This window comes from Bacillus rossius, chromosome 13 (genome assembly GCF_032445375.1).
Source record: "Bacillus rossius redtenbacheri isolate Brsri chromosome 13, Brsri_v3, whole genome shotgun sequence".
NCBI classification, from domain to species: Eukaryota; Metazoa; Arthropoda; class Insecta; order Phasmatodea; family Bacillidae; genus Bacillus; species Bacillus rossius.
The window spans coordinates 8,226,625-8,246,031 of record NC_086340.1 but is presented as its reverse complement, the minus strand read 5'-3'; the positions used below and the strand labels follow the sequence as shown (position 1 = coordinate 8,246,031).

Below are 19,407 nucleotides of genomic sequence, written 5' to 3'. Positions count from 1 at the left end.
GCACCAACATATAAAAACTTCATAACTGCTTAGGCAGCAATATTGATTCGCAACAAAGTTGGGCTTTCAAAAGGCATGACTCAAAGTTTTTTTAATCAATCACTTAAAAATTCCAAATATATCCCTAAGCAGCACTGCGCGACATGCTTTGTCTTTGGACGGACGAGGTTCAGAAGTGAACTTTCTGCTTCTGCGTGCAGATCAACTCTGGGGCGACCACCCACCACCCCTCACTGTTTCAACGTTAGTTGTTTTAGTTGTTTTAGTTGTTTTAGTTGTTGTAGTTGTTGTAGTTGTGTAGTTGTTGAGCTTGCATGATGCTGACCCGAAATCGGGCGCCCCTCCCCCTACAAAGTTGTCGGCCAAAACGTAAACTAGCGATAAATATAAATGGGAGAAAGAATGGAAGGTGTGCCTGAAAGATTAACCAAATTACATAACGGAGAGAAAACTGGCTGTCGTTGAACCAGTGCATCTCTAGTTCCCACTTTCACTAAAAGGATTGGTCCCGGTGTGGTGGAGGTCAAAGCATTTCCCAGAGGTGCTATTTATAGTCCTAGTTGGTTAGTCCTTCCCTACTTGCGTCACGAGAACATCCTCCAGAAATAGACAACTTTCTAACGGGCTTCGAAACACACAAGAGGAGGAAGTGTTACACAAATGTAGCGCCGCTGCAAAATAAGCAACTTTAGTTTGAACTTTCTCCTCTTGAGGGGAATTTTTTTTTTCCCGATCAAGTTTGATCTCAGAAAGTGGTCACGCATAATCCTACTGCTATATAGTTTAACATCTTACGTACGTTGGTGCCGCTTTAAAGTCTCAGAGCTTTCTCCTTAAAGTAGCCCCCTGGCTTAGACGTTTCAATGACTGATTAACAAAAATTCAAGAAGTATTTTTGGTATTTTAACATGTAACATATCACAAATAAACCAAAATAAAACTTGTCATTAAAAATTTTTTTAAAAAAATTCCTAAATATTTGTACTAGTCACTAAAATTAATTGTGAATAAATCACACTTCTAGCAGTATCGATTTTTGTAACTTACTGATATTAGTAATCAAATCTCTCTTATGCATACTTACGACGGATTTCATGTAAAAGAAATGAACTTGAGGTAAGTGTCAAGAAACCACGCATACATAAAAGATTTCATGAGGACCTGATATGGAAAAATAGTGACTTTCTGGAGCAATTTAGATTGAACATGCATGGTTTGTGAACATTCAATGGTTTTAAGACAAAACATTAAATGTCTCTCCACTAATGTTTTTATAAATTATTTTTTCTTATAATTACTATTTCTTTCGAGATACTTTCTCTAGAATATACAGACATGATCCATCCGCTATGGGTTCAACAAAAATTCAAGAATGCAAAATACGAAATAAAAATGAAAACATAAAACCCACAGAGAACAAGCTTAAATCAGCTGATGTCAAACAGATGGACCCAACATGAACCCACACAGGTATTATGGAGAACACAACGATGACAGTACAGACAAACACATTCGAGCTGAAATTATGAGACGGCACAAGAATTCAGTGGAAAGAATTGTCATGAAAAAATAAATGTAGAGACGAACACACTGGACTGAAAATTAAAGTGGCTGGCTTAAAAATTGTCTCAGGCTTAAAAATTTTCTCATTGTTGTTAGCCTATTGTGTTCATATGTGCTGCTGTCATTGTATTGTCCATAGTAATTGTCTGCGTAGGTTCATTGTTGGGTCCATCTGTTCGACAATAGCTGATTTAAGGTTTGTTCTCTGTGGGTTAATGTTATCATTTTTATTTCTCATTTTGCATTCTTGATTTTTTTTCCCCCGTGAAAAATTGTGCAAAACTGCAATGGCCTATATCCAAAAAAATTGTATTCAATGTCATGATTACTGTTCAGATCTCACAGTTCTCCTATGCACGACAAGAAGATTGTGATTCAGTACACAACCTTGCGCTTGGAGAACACGGAGAGACGCACGCAAACACACCAGCCTGGCAAGAACTCATATGGCAACCACCCCCCTCTATTGACCCCCCCCCCCCTTTTTATTGAAACCAAACTAACCAAAACCTTTCAACAACATCATCTCATATTGCCACCACGTATTAATTCCACTACACACAGTTTATTGCTTTATTGCTTTATTCGTCACACGACAGAGACTGGGTTTGGACACGTTCTGAAATATGGCCCGCCAGTTAGGTTACGGTCATATCCCGACAAGGCAGTGCTTATTCGCTACCTTACACGCATATCTTACAATATCGTCCTAAGGATAGTTTTTTTATTATTATAATTTTTGAAGTGATAACGTCTTTTAAATCGATGAACGCCGGCTGCACGCACGAAAAAAGCATGACTCATTGTCACCTTCCGCCTGAGCCGAGCGTGCAAGAACCGGCCAACCACAGGGCGAGAAAATCTTCTATAATATCAAACAGGTTAAGGCGGGCTTTTTAACTAATTGTTTGTGATTATATTTAAACAAATTATTTTAATTTAATTTGCAAAAAACTGTAAATAATATTTGAAGATTGAAAAGTATGCAATTTTTCATCAATGTTTCCTCATGACGTTATCACGTAAAATTATCGTCCGTAAACCGACTTTGAATACAACCCCCTTTTTTAAAAACTTCTAACGCACCAAATCATTTCTAATTTCAATAAAATTGATAATCTTAATCTGTAAAAGTGTAGCTGTTATTTTCATATCAAATTCATTACAATGTCGGCAATTAGTAATTTCATTATAATGTCTATGTTTTGCATTTCTTTTTATGCATTTTATATTTTGATGTTTATCTTGAACAGTTATATTTTTAAACTTTATTTGTTTGTTTGTATTGTTCACATGTTGTCCTTGTATATATGTGTCGTGACCACCGCTGAAGCCCTCGGCTGTTGGTGGGCATGTTACAACATTAATAAATATAAGAAAAAAATGTTTGTAGTGTGTGTTCCGACACCAGGATAGCCAAGTGAACACGTGTGGTTGAAGTGTGGTTGAAGTGTGGTCCGCCAGTGTGGCAACCCTGGCAGGGCCTCACCTATGGACGGACGCGCGATGCTGACGGGCATGGCCGGGAACTCTCGGCGCACCAGCTCCTCCGCCAGGCGCTTGGTGAAGGTGTACGTGTTGGGGTGGGGACTGATGATGCTGCCGACAACACCACACACACACCCACTCAGTGCCGCCCGCACTCCCATTTCGTTTGGCAGACGAAACACAAATCACTCACGTAAAACTACAGATTTTTCTACATTGTTACATATACATTTAGGGACCGGAAAAATTTGCGGGTTCAATGACCTGTAGGATGAACTCCATAGTTCTACGTACACTCGGTCAAATGCCACCCACCCATTGGCTGCTGTCTTGTGAGACGTTCCAGCGTAGCAGCCTGTGATTCGATAAAGCTTTTGGTTGGGTGTTTCTCATTGGCCCAGAGTCGTCCAGGTGAGTTGTGAACCAATAGCAGAGGCAGCACTGAGGTATAACGATTTGTATTTTAGCCTATCGCGAAATGAATTCGCGAATTTTTCCTGTCTCTACCTATCTATAATTAGTATTTTACGTATTATTCCGCCAAAGCTAACCAGCAAACATGTAGACTTTATTTTTTCAATCATAAGTTATACCAGGTGATCAACAGTTTGCTACTAACAGTGAATGAAATTAAAACATTTAATGACACCAAAGCAAAACTTTACTGTACAAACCTCACCAAACAAAGCCAGAAATTTGTATTGTACATATCCTTCTCGTAAGATAGCTGGGTCGTGAAATATTATTATTTATATTTATTTTAGTAGTACATGCAGGACACCAGTGGTATAGGCGATGATTCATCAGAGCGTAAACAAAATTTTGATGCTGAATAGTGGGGCGCTCGATGACGGGAAGGGGATTGGGAGGGATCACAATGAATACAGTAGAGAGTAGGGCAACTTGCAGGTTTCTCGTCGCCATGTTTGTTACAATCGCGAACCTCCTGAGCGATCCTCCGCTGTGTACTTAATTACTGATGTGTCACATCTTAGCTATCGGTAGGGACCGGAAAAATTCGCGAGTTCAAAGACCTGTAGGATGAACTCCATAGTTCTAAGTACACTCGGTCAAATGCCACCCACTCATTGGCTGCTGTCTTGTGAGACGTTCCAGCGTAGCAGCCTGTGATTCGATAAAGCTTTGGTCGGGTGTTTCTCATTGGCCCAGAGTCATCTAGGTGAGTTGTGAACCAATAGCAGAGGCAGCACTGAGGTATAACGATTTGTATTTTAGCCTATCGCGAAATGAATCCGCGAATTTTTCCGGTCTCTAGCTATCGGTATACAGTTCACAGGAGTAATTTTTATGAATGCGACGGAAGAGAAAGAACGGAAATATGTAACAGATGGTGCTGCTATCTATGGCGGACGGTTCTAACCAAAGTTATCAAAGCCAAATGGAAATTTAATATTAACTGTTTAATGAATTTTAACATGATGGGCAGTATTTTAATAAAATTCCTTGTCAAAAATCAAGTCGAAATCCGGGGTTTGATATTTTTCTCAAGTGTTTTTTCGCTTTTATCGGAACCGTTTCAATATACAATTTAAATTTTCGGTCTACTCCGGCAGGCGAATTCTAGCGGCGGGTGCGGAAACTACGTGTAATTCGCGTTCAGAAATTCAGTCGAAAACACAATTCGCGTATATTTATCACGCTCGGCGTTCTACGTTAGATGTCGTGTTCGATTTTCGTATCAGAAGTGCATTTGCGACGTTAGAACATATTTAAATTTGCTCGTTAACGAGGTCGGATGTTATCACATCACGGGCAGTATTGAAAGACTTGCTCACGTGTTTTCTTCTTCTTCTTCTTCTTCTTGAAAGTGGATCACCCGAGTGTGAGGTTTCACTCGAGACACGCGTAACCGCCACGCACCCATTATTAGGGACAGGAAAAATTCGCGGTTTCAATGACCACTAGTATAGACTCCACGATTCTCTATGTACTCGGGCAACTATCACCTGGTCATTGGCTACCGACTCGGGACACCTGTTTTATTGCGATTCTTATGATTCGATACTTCTTTTGTTGAGTGTTTGCCATTGGCTCAGAGTCCTTCAGGTAAATTTGCGGTCCAATCACTGACGCAGCATCAAGCTAAACGAGTTTGGATTCCAGCCTGTCTCGAAAGGAATCCGCGAATTTTTCCGGTCTCTAGCCATTATTATTACTATTTTTTTTATTCATCCTGTGGAAAGGGAAGTAAGTGTTGGACCACGCGCTTGTTTTTTGGAATGCGTGTCCCGCGGCGGGACCCAGAAACGCCACGCACGTGCGTGTGGATGGACGAAGAGAGGGGGGGGGGGGGGTGTCGTGGGAGGGGCGAGGCCCTCTCAAGAGAGACTTTCTCCTCCGCAGGAGAGCGAGCGGTCCTTGTTTCACAAGACGCTCTGCCCTCCCCTCCCCCCTAGTCCTCATCCACAAACACCCTCGCATCAGACCAGCTCTGGACAGTCAGCACAGATGAAACCGCCTCTGCAGCGAATACCACCCCACACTCCTGAGCATCGCCCATTTCATTCCCGCTCCGCTTCCGAGCAGGGTGTCCACAGTTAGTACTTTCCTACTAGATATAGTACTTTTATAAGTTTTTTAGTGGTCTAGTACATTTACGCTCAGATCTAGTACTTTTTTCTTTAATATAATAATATTACAGTAACTCCAATATGTTTTATTATTAAGCGTAATTATTTTTAAAAACTATGGAATGTATGTGTGTGTGGTGTGATGTTTTAAGTTCAAGCATTGCAATGTCATTATAACTTCCTAAATTGTTAAAACCACAACAAATTATAATTTAGTACTTTTTTTTTCAAATATAGTACTTTTTTTCTCGCCTAAGATGGTACGAAATATTTTTTTTCATTGTGGACACCCTGCATCCGAACGTTCACAGTAACATAACGAAGGTGTGACCAAAAAAAAAATACGGTAAATATTTTTTATTACGAGCAAAGTAATAATATTACCTCGAATTTGAACTGATATCCTTAAAAAAAAAAAAAAAAAAAAAATGTGCATTTCCGGAAGAGCCTTTAGCTGTTCCCTCGATTTTTTTTTTCCTTTCAGCAAGACCCATTTTTCTTCTTCGTCTTCGTTTCGCAAACAAAACTTTTTATGTTAACGCGCTAAACTTCTTACGTTTCGGCTGGCGTTCCTGCCTTCCGTGATTTGAAATTAAGTGTAAGAAGTAAACGTTGTTGGCACGCGTGGCCTCGATGCTGTTGAAGGGAAGCCTATGTTGTACATTCTGTATTGCACATACCCGAATATCTACCTTCGGCCAACTTCGTCAGTTTTTTTTTGTTTATTACTTTACGAAATTGTGGCTGGTTGGTTATGTTAGGTTACTATAGCTACATTAAAAATACTGTCAAATCATTTTAATGGTTGTTTAGGAATTTCTAATTTAATATGTAGGTAGCTATCGTGACCTAACAAACCATTCACACAATCTCCCAATTTTTTTTTAATGTAGCTATACTAACCTAATTAACCTCTTATCTCCACAAATTGTGTTAAATAGAGGAAATTTTGTAGCACGAAAAAAAAGGATTGCCGATTTTTTTAAATTTTTTTTTTTTTTTAAGGAAGAGGGACTAGTCGAGATAATTACCCATTCAACATCAATAATCAGTTCGTTTACGTATCCATAAATTCAAACTATGCCTTCAACCTTGAATCCTCCTCGTGTTAATATTTTGTGTCTACAGAAAAAAATTATCCCGACGTTGGCCGAAGGTAGATGTTCGGGTCTGTGCAATACAGAATGTACATCGTAGCTTCACGTTGTTGAAGCATAACAACATCTTGGCTCTCGGCATACGGTGTTTCGTGGGTGTAACTTCGTGACTGAAAACCTAGGTAGGAACATAAATACGTAACCACAGTGCTGCCATCTGCGGCCGATGATGCTGTGCTTCGATAAAATTCCTCGGCAGAGAATATCAGGTCCAAAGCAGGCGATAAGTAATTTTTCGAGTCTTTTTTTTTTCCTCCCTAATAGGAGCCGTTTAAGATTTCGGTCTGATAATAGTCTACGTAGCTGCTCCGAAACGAACGCATCTCTGACGAGTACTGAAAAACTAGCTCGCAGGTTGTTTTATTATTATTATTATCATCATCATTATTATATACGTTCATCAAGTCTTCATTTTTAATTTTCGCACAATGAAATATAATGACAATTATAAACGTTCGACAAACGGGCGGATGAAATTTTAACTTCAAAACTGTCAAAGGCATTGTGTTTATTTATTATATATATATATATATATATATATATATATATATATATATATATACATATTTGTTTATCTGCTAAGCTGCTTTCGTATTATGTTTTTAACTTGCTTACGAGCACGTTTTCAAGTTTTATATTTTAAACTAAAATCATCTGAGGCACAAAATAAATTAATAATCCACGGTGAATCGAAAATTAGAGTTTTTTTTACTATATATAAGTAGGGACCGACACAAATTCGCGGGTTCAATGACCTGTAGGATGAACTCCATAGTTATACGTACACTCGGTCAAATGCCACCCACTCATTGGCTGCTATCTTGTGAGACATTCCAGCGTAGCAGCCTGTGATTCGATAAAGCTTTGGTCGGGTGTTTCTCATTGGCCCAGAGTCATCCAGGTGAGTTGTGAACCAATAGCAGAGGCAGCAATGAGGTATAACGATTTGTATTTTAGCCTATCGCGAAATGAATTCGCAGATTTTTCCGGTCTCTATAATATATAAGTTGTTAGCGTGCACGATCGTCAAACCGGTAAATATTTACAAGATAAATTTCCTCAAAAATATAAGCCTTAGTAGTTGTTGGCATATAAAAAAACATGATAAACGTGCGGATCATTGCTGAGGCCAGCTGTAGAGGCCACGTATAGGCTTCCCGCCGGCGCCGGCTGGGTTCGGGCAAGTCCGGACGGGCTCGGGTGAGCTCGGGCGGCCCAGGAACGCGTTCCGTTACCCAAGAGGAGAAAGCCCGCTGCTCCAGTGACGACGTGTGGACCGCCCCCCACAACGACCTCGGGGCTGGCCGTAATGACAGGGGAAAGAAAACACGGCCGCTCGCTGCGCTTTTATTTTTAAAACTGTCTCTGTTTCTTTACGCCCAGTAACCGCCGCTGCTGCCTTTCCTCCGTGGCCAGCCGGCCGGAGTAAACGGTCACTTTTACTTCCTGCGAAGAGGGAAACAACACCTCACGGACGCTCGCGGTGTCTGTTAATGAGCCCGTCTACAATAGTCCGAACCTGTGCGTGGTCCGTGTCCTTATCCGAATGTTGAGTGACGTCACATTGTCTCACCGAAAACTGCCCTGTCCACAATCGCGATGTCCGATGTCCGAATGTATTGATTTCTAAAGTTGCTACCAGAGCGCAGTAAATGTGCCAAACAAAATGTTTTTGTTTATTGTTTTGATGCTTTGTAGTTTGCGATTGAACTTTTGAAAGTTGTGGGCGTTCAATTATATATATTTATTCAGTAAGGCAAAGTGGCAAATGTAAATGCTAAAAAATGAACTCATATCACAGCAATCGAACAGCACTAATTTAAATGTCGTCTTGCTCTTCTTGAATTACACCGCCTTCCATTTCCTGCAATGACAAAAACAAACACCACGTTTTCAAACGGGAACCGGAAATTCAAATATCGTGAGTGTTCTGTTCTTTTTATGTGTCCGAAGTACACAGGTTGGGACAAAAAGTTCAAATTGACGAATGTCTTCGGACCAGGTAGGTTCGGACCTTCGCCCACTTGACGCATGACGTCAGAGGGTCACGTGGACCAATCAGCGACGAGTGTCCTTCGGACACAGTTTAGGACATTGCTATTGTAGACGGGCCTTAACGGACCCCGAGGAATGAACACCTTCAGCCACGACCGTCCCCGGGTTCATTTCTACCTCCAGGATGGACTCAACTTTCCTAAAAACAACCAAGCCTTTATAAGAACGACCATTCTTCGATAGCGAAGCCACATCCATTAGCGGGTTACGCGTGGTTGGAGAGCCACTTTTTGTTTACTACCGACATTGGGGTCGCGAGAAAACTGTGGTCCACTCATCAACGCAAAGAGCTTCGAGTCCACTTTGCTAGGTAATTAGTCAGCGAAATAATAGTCGCTCTAACGATGAATCTGGTACACAGTTGGTAAAGATACAAAATTTAGGACCAACCACTACTTTCAACTCAAAATCCTCGTAACAGGAGCGTACGCAAAATTTTATTTGAGCTAATGAAGGGAGGGGGGGATAATAGAACCACTTTGTCCGCCGTTAACTTCCCAATTCTTTAATTTTGTTTGTAGAGATAATATATGTTTTATAGAATTTTTACGATTTCTGAGGGTGGGGGGGAAGCGGTTCGAAGCCAGGACAGGAAACTTGCAAGGTGCATAAATATTTGAAACACGTGAAGAAGGGTGCAGGCGAGTGTGCAAGTATGCGAGTGTATGGAAGCATGCTAGTGAACAAGTGTGTGAGTGCGCGTAAGTATGCAAGCGTGCTATAATGTAAATTCGCCATCAAGCGCTGCTGCTGCTGCCATCTACGTTTTCGACCAGTAATTTAAAAACTTTACATATGATATATATATATAAATTGGCGTTGCACTTTTCCTTACCCTTGGTGTTGAACACTTCTTCACACCCTGATGACGCCATTGCATCGACCTACCGTACGGTTGTACAGAAGGGACGCCTCAAAAGTGACGTCATGAGCATGGGCGTAGTTCCCGACCGGGAAGGCAGAGGGGGCCCGTATCCACTTTTTTTTCTTTCCTTTCTTTTTCTTTTTTAATGAAAGGTTTGGCTGGCTGGTGGTATTCATCACCAACCAGCCAAGCATACCGCCTTTATATACTTATTATTATTTTTTAGTTGGACAGTTTTGTTGTCTCTGACAAATCGATGACTCGAACCCGGAACCCCTCGCAGCGTATGCCAGTATGCACCCGACTACGCTACGGAGGTCGGCTCTGAGCTATTAGAGGGGGCCTGTTTGCGCTTGAGGGGCGGTTCCAGGGTCCCGCGGCGGCCATTTTGTTTTTACGGTCCTTATTTATCTAGTTTATACTGTGGAAAAAATAAATACATTAATGAAAAACGGAAGAGAATAAAAATAATTTTTTTTTCGCATATAATTTAAAGTTCTATTTCAATAGAGTTCCCTACATTTCATATTTAAAAAAAAACTTCAAAGATTTTATTGCTTTATGTAATGATGCGATTTCATCAGCATTTGATCGTTTACGTTAATGAAACTAACCTGAATGTAATTGTTTTTTCTAGAAATAACATCATTTCTTACGATGAATTGGAAAAATTAAAGGTGGAATTTTAAGTACCAAGTTGGCTTTGTGAAATGTTGTTTGAGGACTGTTCTGTACCTCCCTACCAGGTTATCAGGGCCTTGTAACACCTCGGGCAGCAATGCGCGGCGGTGAAACATAAATGGCCAGCGAGCGGGGACGCACCACAACGCCGAAATACCACAACGCCGAACGTACAAAAACGCCGAAAACCATAACGCCAAAATGCCAAATTGACTACAACGCCGACAGCTAGAAAACTGCTGTGTACCACAACGCCGAATTACCACAACGCCGAAATACATTAACGCCGAAAAATGTCATTGCAGGACTGCCACAAAGGTTAGGTTAGGGAGCGTTCAAGTATTACGTGACGAATTTGGGGAGGAGGGGGGGGGGGGGTCTTGTAAAACGTTACGATGCGTTACAGGAGAGGGAGGAGGGGGTTTGACCTATGCGTTACGTCACATTTTTATTTTAACCCTTCAGAAAGGTCGCGTAGAGACAGATTCTTTCACGCATTTTTTAAAACTTTTTTTTATCGAAAATTCAAATGGCATGATAACTTAAATTTAATGTATGATTGCTAAATGGATGATTGAGTAGTAAAAATTTATTAGGACAAAAAACACTAGAAAGCTCTTGCTTTTAAAAACAAGACATTTCAAATGTTAATAAATAACATTAACGCGATTAAAACAATAACAAAGGTATTTTAGTGACTTATTCCGGTACGTTACGCCACATAATTGTGACTTTTAGGTAAAAAAAATGGTCACTTGGGGTCACGTAACGTTTTACTAAGGGGGAGGGGGGTTACAGAAAAACGTTACGGCGCGTTACATGGGGGGGGGGGTCAAAAATATCAAAAAATTGCGTTACGTAATACTTGAACGCTCCCTTAGGTTAGGTTAGGTTAGGTTAGGTTAGGTTAGGTTAGGTTAAGTTAGGTTAGGTTAGGTAAGGTTTGGTAAGGTTAGGTTAGGTTAGGTTATGTTAGGTTATGTTAGGCTATGTTAGGTACACAAATTCATTCAGTTGTTTTTTTCATTTTGCTCCTGTGGCCCCCATATTCCCCGCAGCAACGTTTTTCGGCGTTACTGTATTTCGGCGTTGTGGTACACAGCAGTTTTCTAGCTGTCGGCGTTGCGGTCAATTTGGTACTCGGCGTTGCGGTAGCGACCCCCGGCGAGCCTCACCGGGGCGTGATGGCGTGCAGCGTGTCCGGGTCCAGCCACTTGACCAGGCGCACGATGTCCTCCGGGTCCACGGGACACGGGTACAGCCGCTCCTCCAGCTCCTCCTGGTCGCAGTGGCAGAACGCCGTCGACGAGTGCACGAAGGCCTGCGGACAGCACCCTCCTCCTTCATCGCGCGAGCTGCGGCGACCTCACCGCGACTAGCAGCAGGGACCAGACAGTGAGGAGCAAACACCAAGACTGTGAACTGCAGCAACAAGACAGTGAGTTTCAGGGACCAGGCAGTGAATTGCAGCAACAAGTCAGTGTCTTACAGGGACCAGACAGTGAACTGCAGCGACAAGACAGTGTGCTGCAAGAACCAGACAGTGAATTGCTTGGACCAGGCAGTGGATTGCAGCGACAAGTCAGTGTCTTACAGGGACCAGACAGTGAACTGCCGCGACAAGACAGTGAGTTGCAGGGATGAAACATTGAGTTGCTTGGACCAGGCAGTGGATTGCAGCAACAAGTCAGTGTCTTACAGGGACCAGACAGTGAACTGCAGCAACAAGACAGTGCGCTGCAAGAACCAGACAGTGAATTGCTTGGACCAGGCAGTGGATTGCAGCAACAAGTCAGTGTCTTACAGGGATCAGACAGTGAACTGCAGCAACAAGACAGTGCGCTGCAAGAACCAGACAGTGAATTGCTTGGACCAGGCAGTGGATTGCAGCAACAAGTCAGTGTCTTACAGGGACCAGACAGTGAACTGCAGTGACAAGACAGTGCGCTGCAAGAACCAGACAATGAATTGCTTGGACCAGGCAGTGGATTGCAGCGACAAGTCAGTGTCTTACAGGGACCAGACAGTGAACTGCAGTGACAAGACAGTGCGCTGCAAGAACCAGACAATGAATTGCTTGGACCAGGCAGTGGATTGCAGCAACAAGTCAGTGTCTTACAGGGATCAGACAGTGAACTGCAGCAACAAGACAGTTCGCTGCAAGAACCAGACAATGAATTGCTTGGACCAGGCAGTGGATTGCAGCAACAAGTCAGTGTCTTACAGAGATCAGACAGTGAACTGCAGCAACAAGACAGTTCGCTGCAAGAACCAGACAATGAATTGCTTGGACCAGGCAGCGAATTGCAGCAAAACAAGTCAGTGTCTTACAGGGACCAGACAGTGAACTGCAGCTACCAGACAGTGAGTTTCAGGGACCAGACAGTGAGTTGCAGGGACCAGACAGTGAGAAGCAGCGACGGTGTGTTGCCGGACTGGCTAGGAAACATCTCCGGACGTTGACGGGCAAATTACATTATTTGCTCCAGGTTCCTCAAAGCCGTCTGATTACGATTGTTACTTCAATGTCCAGAAGTAGTATTCAGAGACTTTCCAAATTCGCGTTCTTTCTCGGTGTCCAGCTATAATTCACAAACACGTGCCTAATCAGGTGCGACGTAATGTGTCCAATGGATGCTGCCACATTCCACCTTCTCTTCGAGTAGCACGTGATGCGATCACAAGTTTTTGTAGGGTTTTTTTAATCCCACATAAGCATCATTCGAGTCAACGTACAGAAAATTATTTCTGTGCAGGTAAAAAGGTAGCCTTCCACAAGATATTCAAACGCATCACGAAGTCTGACCCCCATCTACCTGACAGACTTCACAAAGGGATTCAAGGTTGTTGCAATTTATTCTGTAATTGAGTCGAGGCTCCAAACCACTCTTCCCCGAACACCCCCCCCCCCTTTCTCTCTCTCTCTCTCTCTCTCTCTCGCTGGCAGTATCTCTGTCTCTCGCGTACGTGGTCTCGGGGTTCCGAATTTAAATTCATCTGGCAGGACGTTTTAAAGAAAGTTATTCGCTAGTTCAAGAGATAATACCCAGCTTTTGTTTCATGTCAGAATCCATACAAAACTTCACAGCCGTTTGGAAGGGAGGTAACTTTTAAGCACGGTTCTCAGGTATGTGGAAAATTATTATTCGAAATAAACACTTAAAAAAAAAACGTGATGGATCAAGGGGCACCTTCAACGGTACCTACGTGTCGAAATAATAACAGTGAAGGGGTTAGGCGCAACTTGAACAGTACCTACGTGTCGAAACAAGAACGGTGAGGCACCTCAAGCAGTCCATAAGGGTGGATACAAGAACATTGAAGGGGCTAGACTAAACCCGAGGGTGGATAGTGGATACAAGAACAGTGAAGGGGCCAGACTAAACCTGAGGGTGGACAGTGGACACAAGAACAGTAAAGGGTGGACAGTAGCAGTGAGGGGAGGTGGACGCACCTTGAGGTTCTTCATGCCGCGGCAGAGGCGCAGCACGCGCTGAGTGCCCTCCACGTTCATGCGCACGGCGTCTTCGAGCCGGGCCTCGAGGCGCAGCGTGGCGGCTCCGTGGAACACCACCGACACCTCAGCCCTCAGCTGGTCGGCCGCCGCCGGCTCCAGCCCCAGGTCCTCGCTCAGCACGTCCCCCTCCACCAGGCGCACCTTGGCGAGCGCCTCGCGCCGCTGCGCCAGCACCCGGTGGAACATCTGCGCACGACACCTCCGCACCTCAGCACCTCGGCACGTCAGCATGTCGGCACTTCAGCATGTCGGCACGTCAGCACTTCAGTATGTCGGCACGTCAGGACGTCGCCACGTGTGAACGTCGGTCTGTCAACACATCCGCACGTCTACACGTCCGCACGTCGGCACCTCGGCACGTCAACACGTCGACACGTCGACACGTCCGCACGTCAGCACGTCGGCACGTCAGCACTTCGGCATGTCGGCACGTGTGAACGTCGGCTTGTCAACACGTCAGCACTTCAGTACGTCGGCACGTCAGCACTTCAGCATGTCGGTACGTCAGGACGTCGGCACGTGTGCACATCGGCTTGTCAACATGTCAGCACTTCAGTACGTCGGCACGTCAGCTCTTCAGTATGTCAGGACGTCGGCACGTGTGCACGTCGGCATGTCGGCACGTCAGCACTTCAGTACGTCGACATGTCGGCACGTCAGCACGTCGGCAAGGAGCTCTGGCAATCTTTCCACGAATATTCACGTAAACAATTGTATCACCGCACAACATAGTGTTCAACGTAATTCTGGGTTCGTATTCTCATCCGAACATTTATGCCCTGTGTTGTCTCAGTACCTGCGATAGTTAATATTATTTATACAGTTCCCTCTATACCTTTCCAGTATTTACTTATCTTATTAATAAACATGATAAAACTAATTAAGTCCAATCAATGAATATTTGAAAAAATTATGCTTGAATGAAACGTATGTACCAATTTACGAAAACAATACTCAGTATTATCACGAAAAAATAATTTCATGTATGCAAAAATAGCGTAGCCATGTGTTGTACAAATTTACAATATCTTTATTATAGTATTACAAATTATTTTGTGGCAAATGATTTCCAAAGGAATCGTTTGAAAAAGAAAAACATGTAGGCCTATATATTTTTTTCTTTATGTGTAGAGGTGTTTTTAAGGGGCCTCGACTACTTGGACACACATACGTAGTCAGAGCTTCAAGAAGAAAAAAAAGGCATAATTTTTAACTTTTCGATACATCAGAAGTGGCACTAGGCCTTGCCTTCTTGTAATTTTTTTTCTTCATATTTTTGCAATTATTTTTAAATATTTATCCAAAATTTTTGGCATGTAAAGACATAAATCACATCTCCCAAATCTTCGACACCTTTTTGAAACCACACGTTTACCAATAGGCTCTAGTCTGTTATTATCTCCGGGGGGAAATAACTTATTATTAGGGACTGGAAAAATTCGCGGGTTCAATGACCTCTGGGCTAGCTTCCAAAATCCTCTGCTTGCTCGGGAAAATACTATCTGTTCATTGGCTGTTAACTTGTGATACGTAGAGACCGGAAAAATTCGAAGATTCCTTTCGCGATAGGCTAAAATACAAATCGTTATACCTCAGTGCTGCCTCTGCTATTGGCTCACAACTCACCTGGATGACTCTGGGCCAAACAGAAACACCCAACCAATGCTTTATCGAATCACAGGCTGCTACGCTGGAACGTCTCACAAGACAGCAGCCAACGAGTGGGTGGCATTTGACCGAGTGTACGTATAACTATAAAGTTCATCCTACAGCTCTTTGAACTCGCGAATTTTTCCGGTCACTAGTGATACGTCTCGACTGGGTAGCCTTGTGATTTGATGATTCTTTGGCTGATGGTCCCTCATTGGCCCAGAGTTCTCTAGTTAAACGGTGGGCCAACAGCATAATCAAGCCAAAGGTACAGGTATTTGAATTTTCACCTACCACGAAATGAATTCGCGAATTTTTCCGGTCTCTACTTATTATTTCACGCGGCCGACTACGACTTATCGTGATAATCACACCAGTTCACAAGTGGTGACTTCAGCAAGTAGCCAAAAGCTGAGACCTGTGTCACGCCAAGACATTAAAAAAAAAAAAACTGACTAAAAGGTCAGTCATGGGGACTGTCGACAGAAGTGAAAACTTAATTTTTTTTAATGTGTAGCTAATATAAAAACATTTATACGTCAAATGCACGCAAGAAAATGATTTTGGTATTATATGACTAGCATGTAGGTGACGCGAACCCATAAGTTTTACCCCTACCAATAATAACTTAAAAACTAAAAGAAATTAAGTTTTTTCATTGAAAGAATAAAAAATTATTAACTTAAATCTACAAATAATCAACATTATCTCTAATACATCAATAACCTGACATTTGAAGAAATTCACATCGTAAATAAATAAACGAAAGAAAAAAAACATAACCTCAACCTACTAAAAAAAACCCAATATTCGCTATATGTACTACACAATAAAGTTAAAATAACCTAGGAAAATAAAGATAAAATTAAAAACTTGTATCTTTAAAAATATAATTAATTAAGTTTTATCCTTGAAATATAAAAAAAATAAACACTTCACGTGACCATGTCGATGACGACTTACATAAATTTAATCCCTATCCAAACCTTCCTATAGAAGTTTTGACTTTAAAAAAAAGGGGGGGGGGGTTTGTCTGTAAAGTCGGTTTACAGACGATAATTTTACGTGCTAACGTCATAAGAAAACATTGATGAAAAATTGCATACTTTTTAATTTTCAAATATTATTTACAGTTTTTGCAAATTTAATTTAAATAATTTGTTTAAATATAATCGCGAACAATTAGAGAAATAAACTTAAATAAAATCAATGTGAATAAATTGTTAATTTGAAATGAAATTGGACAGATAAATCAAATTTTTTAAATTGCTGCCTTTAAAAAACCCGCCTTAACCTGTTTGATATTATAGAAGATTTTCTCGCACGGTGGTTGGCCGGTTCTTCTACGCTCGTGCTCAGGCGGAACGTGACGATGAGTCATGTTTTTTTCCGTGCGTGCAGCCGGCGTTCATCGATTCATAGAGACGTTATCACGTCAAAAATAAAAATCAGGGTAATGGAAGCTTCGTTGCAAGTAGAGGGAACGCGGTGGTTCCGGGCCAGTCTCACCGGCAGCTGTAACGGAAGCTTGATTGCAAGTAGAGGGAACAGGGTGGTTCCGGGCCAGTCTCACCGGCAGCTGTAACGGAAGCTTGATTGCAAGTAGAGGGAACAGGGCGGTTCCGGGCCAGTCTCAACGTCAGCTGTAACGGAAGCTTGATTGTAAGTAGAGGGAACAGGGCGGTTCCGGGCCAGTCTCACCGGCAGCTGTAACGGAAGCTTGATTGCAAGTAGAGGGAACGCGGTGGTTCCGGGCCAGTCTCACCGGCAGCTGTAACGGAAGCTTGACTGCAAGTAGAGGGAACGCGGCGGTTCCGGGCCAGACTCACCGGCAGCTTCCACATGTCCTGCAGGCGCTGCTCGGCGGACTTGCCGCGCTTGGGGCGCATCAGCAGGTAGAGCCGCGCCAGGCCGGGGCAGGCGTATAGCAGCTTCTCGACCAGCACCTTGCCCATGAAGCCCGAGCCCCCGGTCACGAGCACGGTCTGGCCCTCGTAGAAGGCGGCCACCTCGCTGCCGGCCGACACGTCCTCCATGGTGCGATCTCCTGCGGCGAGAGCAGGCAACACCCCTCCATCTTCCCTTCTCTCCGCACCAAGGGGGTGCCTCCCATTCCAGGTCAGGATTATATATTTACACTAATCACTAGGGACACCTGTATTTCGCGATTTCATTTCATGTCAAGGTATTTCACAAAACACTGTAGCTTTTTCTAAGAGTCATGGCAAATTGTGAGCGTGCAGCAGTACGGTGACCACATTTTCATTGGCCCCGTCAAGAGCGGGACGGCACCTCTCACACCGGCCTCAGCCAATAACCACAGGAGAAAAGCTACAGTGTTTTGTGAAATACCTTGACACGAAATGTATTCGCGAAATACAGGTGTCCCTACTAATCACTGATCAGTAGAGACCGGAAAAATTCGCGAATTCATTTCGCGATAGGCTAAAATACAAATAGGTATTTATACCTCAGTCCTGCCTCTACTATTGGCTCACAACTCACCTGGATGACTCTGGGCCAACGAGAAACACCCGACCAAAGCTTTATCGATTCACAGGCTGCTAAGTTGGGACGTCTCACAATACGGCAGCCAATGAGTGGGTGGCATTTGACCGAGTGTACGTAGAACTGTGGAGTTCATCCTGCAGGCCATTGAACCCGCGAATTTTTCTGGTCCCTACTAATCATTGATTATTTTTTAGAATTGTTATAATTGTTTAACATTTTAACGAAATGAAAAATACATTCAGCGCATACTTTTCGTATAATTAGCTGCCAAAGTTACACCTTTTAACGTTTTTGGGTTGTACAAATAAGGAGAATTTAATTTATTGCAGAACTGAAACTTTTTTTTAGGTTTAACTGAAATGCCACTGGCTACTTCATGATATGGTTTGCATTTATATCACAAAAACTCGTTTCATGTTTCTTGGCTGTCAAAATCGTAACAAATTTTGAGAATTTTGAAATGCCAGGTAAAATTAAATTAATATGTTCTGAAAGAAATTCAAACCATTTCTTGAAGTAGCCAGTGGCATCGCAGTTAAACCTTAAAAAATTTCAGTTCTGAAATAAATTAAATTCTCCTTATTTGTACAACCCAAAAACGTTAAAAATGTAACTTTGGCAGCTAATTATACGAAAAGTATGCGCTGAATGTATTTTTCATTTCGTGAAAGTTAAAAAATTTAAAAAGTCTACAAGTTTATCTGTATTTACTATAAATATAAAATCATGACCTGAAATGGGAGGCACCCCCTTCAGATAATTATTTGAACATGCTGTCTCCTGAAGCCTCGGGCAGTTTCAAATTTAGGCTATATGTAACATCTTATTCTCAAAGCACAGTGTTGTTAATGCAAAATACATATTTTATTCCTTGAAAGTTGTATGCTCTTAATTTTTTTGTATCAATAGTTCATAGAAAATTACTTTAACTGAGTCCATGTTAAATTGTGTATGTTAAAACAACCATTCAAGGGGGAATTTACCAATTGTTCAGAATTTAAATCCCTTATCATGGTGTAATAATCAAAATGACACTGATAAACTCTGACACCGTTTGACCGATCATCGTGAAAGTTGGCACATCGAAGTGTCTTTTTTTTTTTTACACGTAGAAAGTTTTTATGCCACCAGATGACGCGTAATCGCTCGGGAACTCCGTCAAGATTTGCAAAACGTCACCCGAAATAAAAATAATAAACTAACATCTTAAGATTTCAAAAAAAGGTTGTAAAGGGGAGGGGGAGGGGGGCTCGTTTTTGCCGATCACTGGCGAGTACTAAAAGACTTATTATCTTTGAAAGATTTGTGCAACGGGAGTGCATGGCTTGA

The 19,407-nt window shown here is 42.4% G+C and overlaps 1 protein-coding gene across 2 annotated transcripts in view; it reads right to left on the bottom strand.

Annotated features, from left to right (window-relative positions):
- LOC134538197 (putative fatty acyl-CoA reductase CG5065) overlaps window positions 1-19,407 on the bottom strand; it is a 55,703-nt gene that overhangs the window by 20,160 nt on the left and 16,136 nt on the right. For both annotated transcript variants that reach the window (XM_063379287.1, XM_063379286.1), the window contains exons 2-5: window positions 17,397-17,614; window positions 13,855-14,103; window positions 11,576-11,721; window positions 3,053-3,162 (exon numbers count right to left, since the gene is read on the bottom strand). In XM_063379287.1, the coding sequence (XP_063235357.1) occupies window positions 3,053-3,162; window positions 11,576-11,721; window positions 13,855-14,103; window positions 17,397-17,603 (712 nt within the window). In that variant the 5' untranslated portion in view covers window positions 17,604-17,614. The remainder of the gene's footprint in view (window positions 1-3,052; window positions 3,163-11,575; window positions 11,722-13,854; window positions 14,104-17,396; window positions 17,615-19,407) is intronic.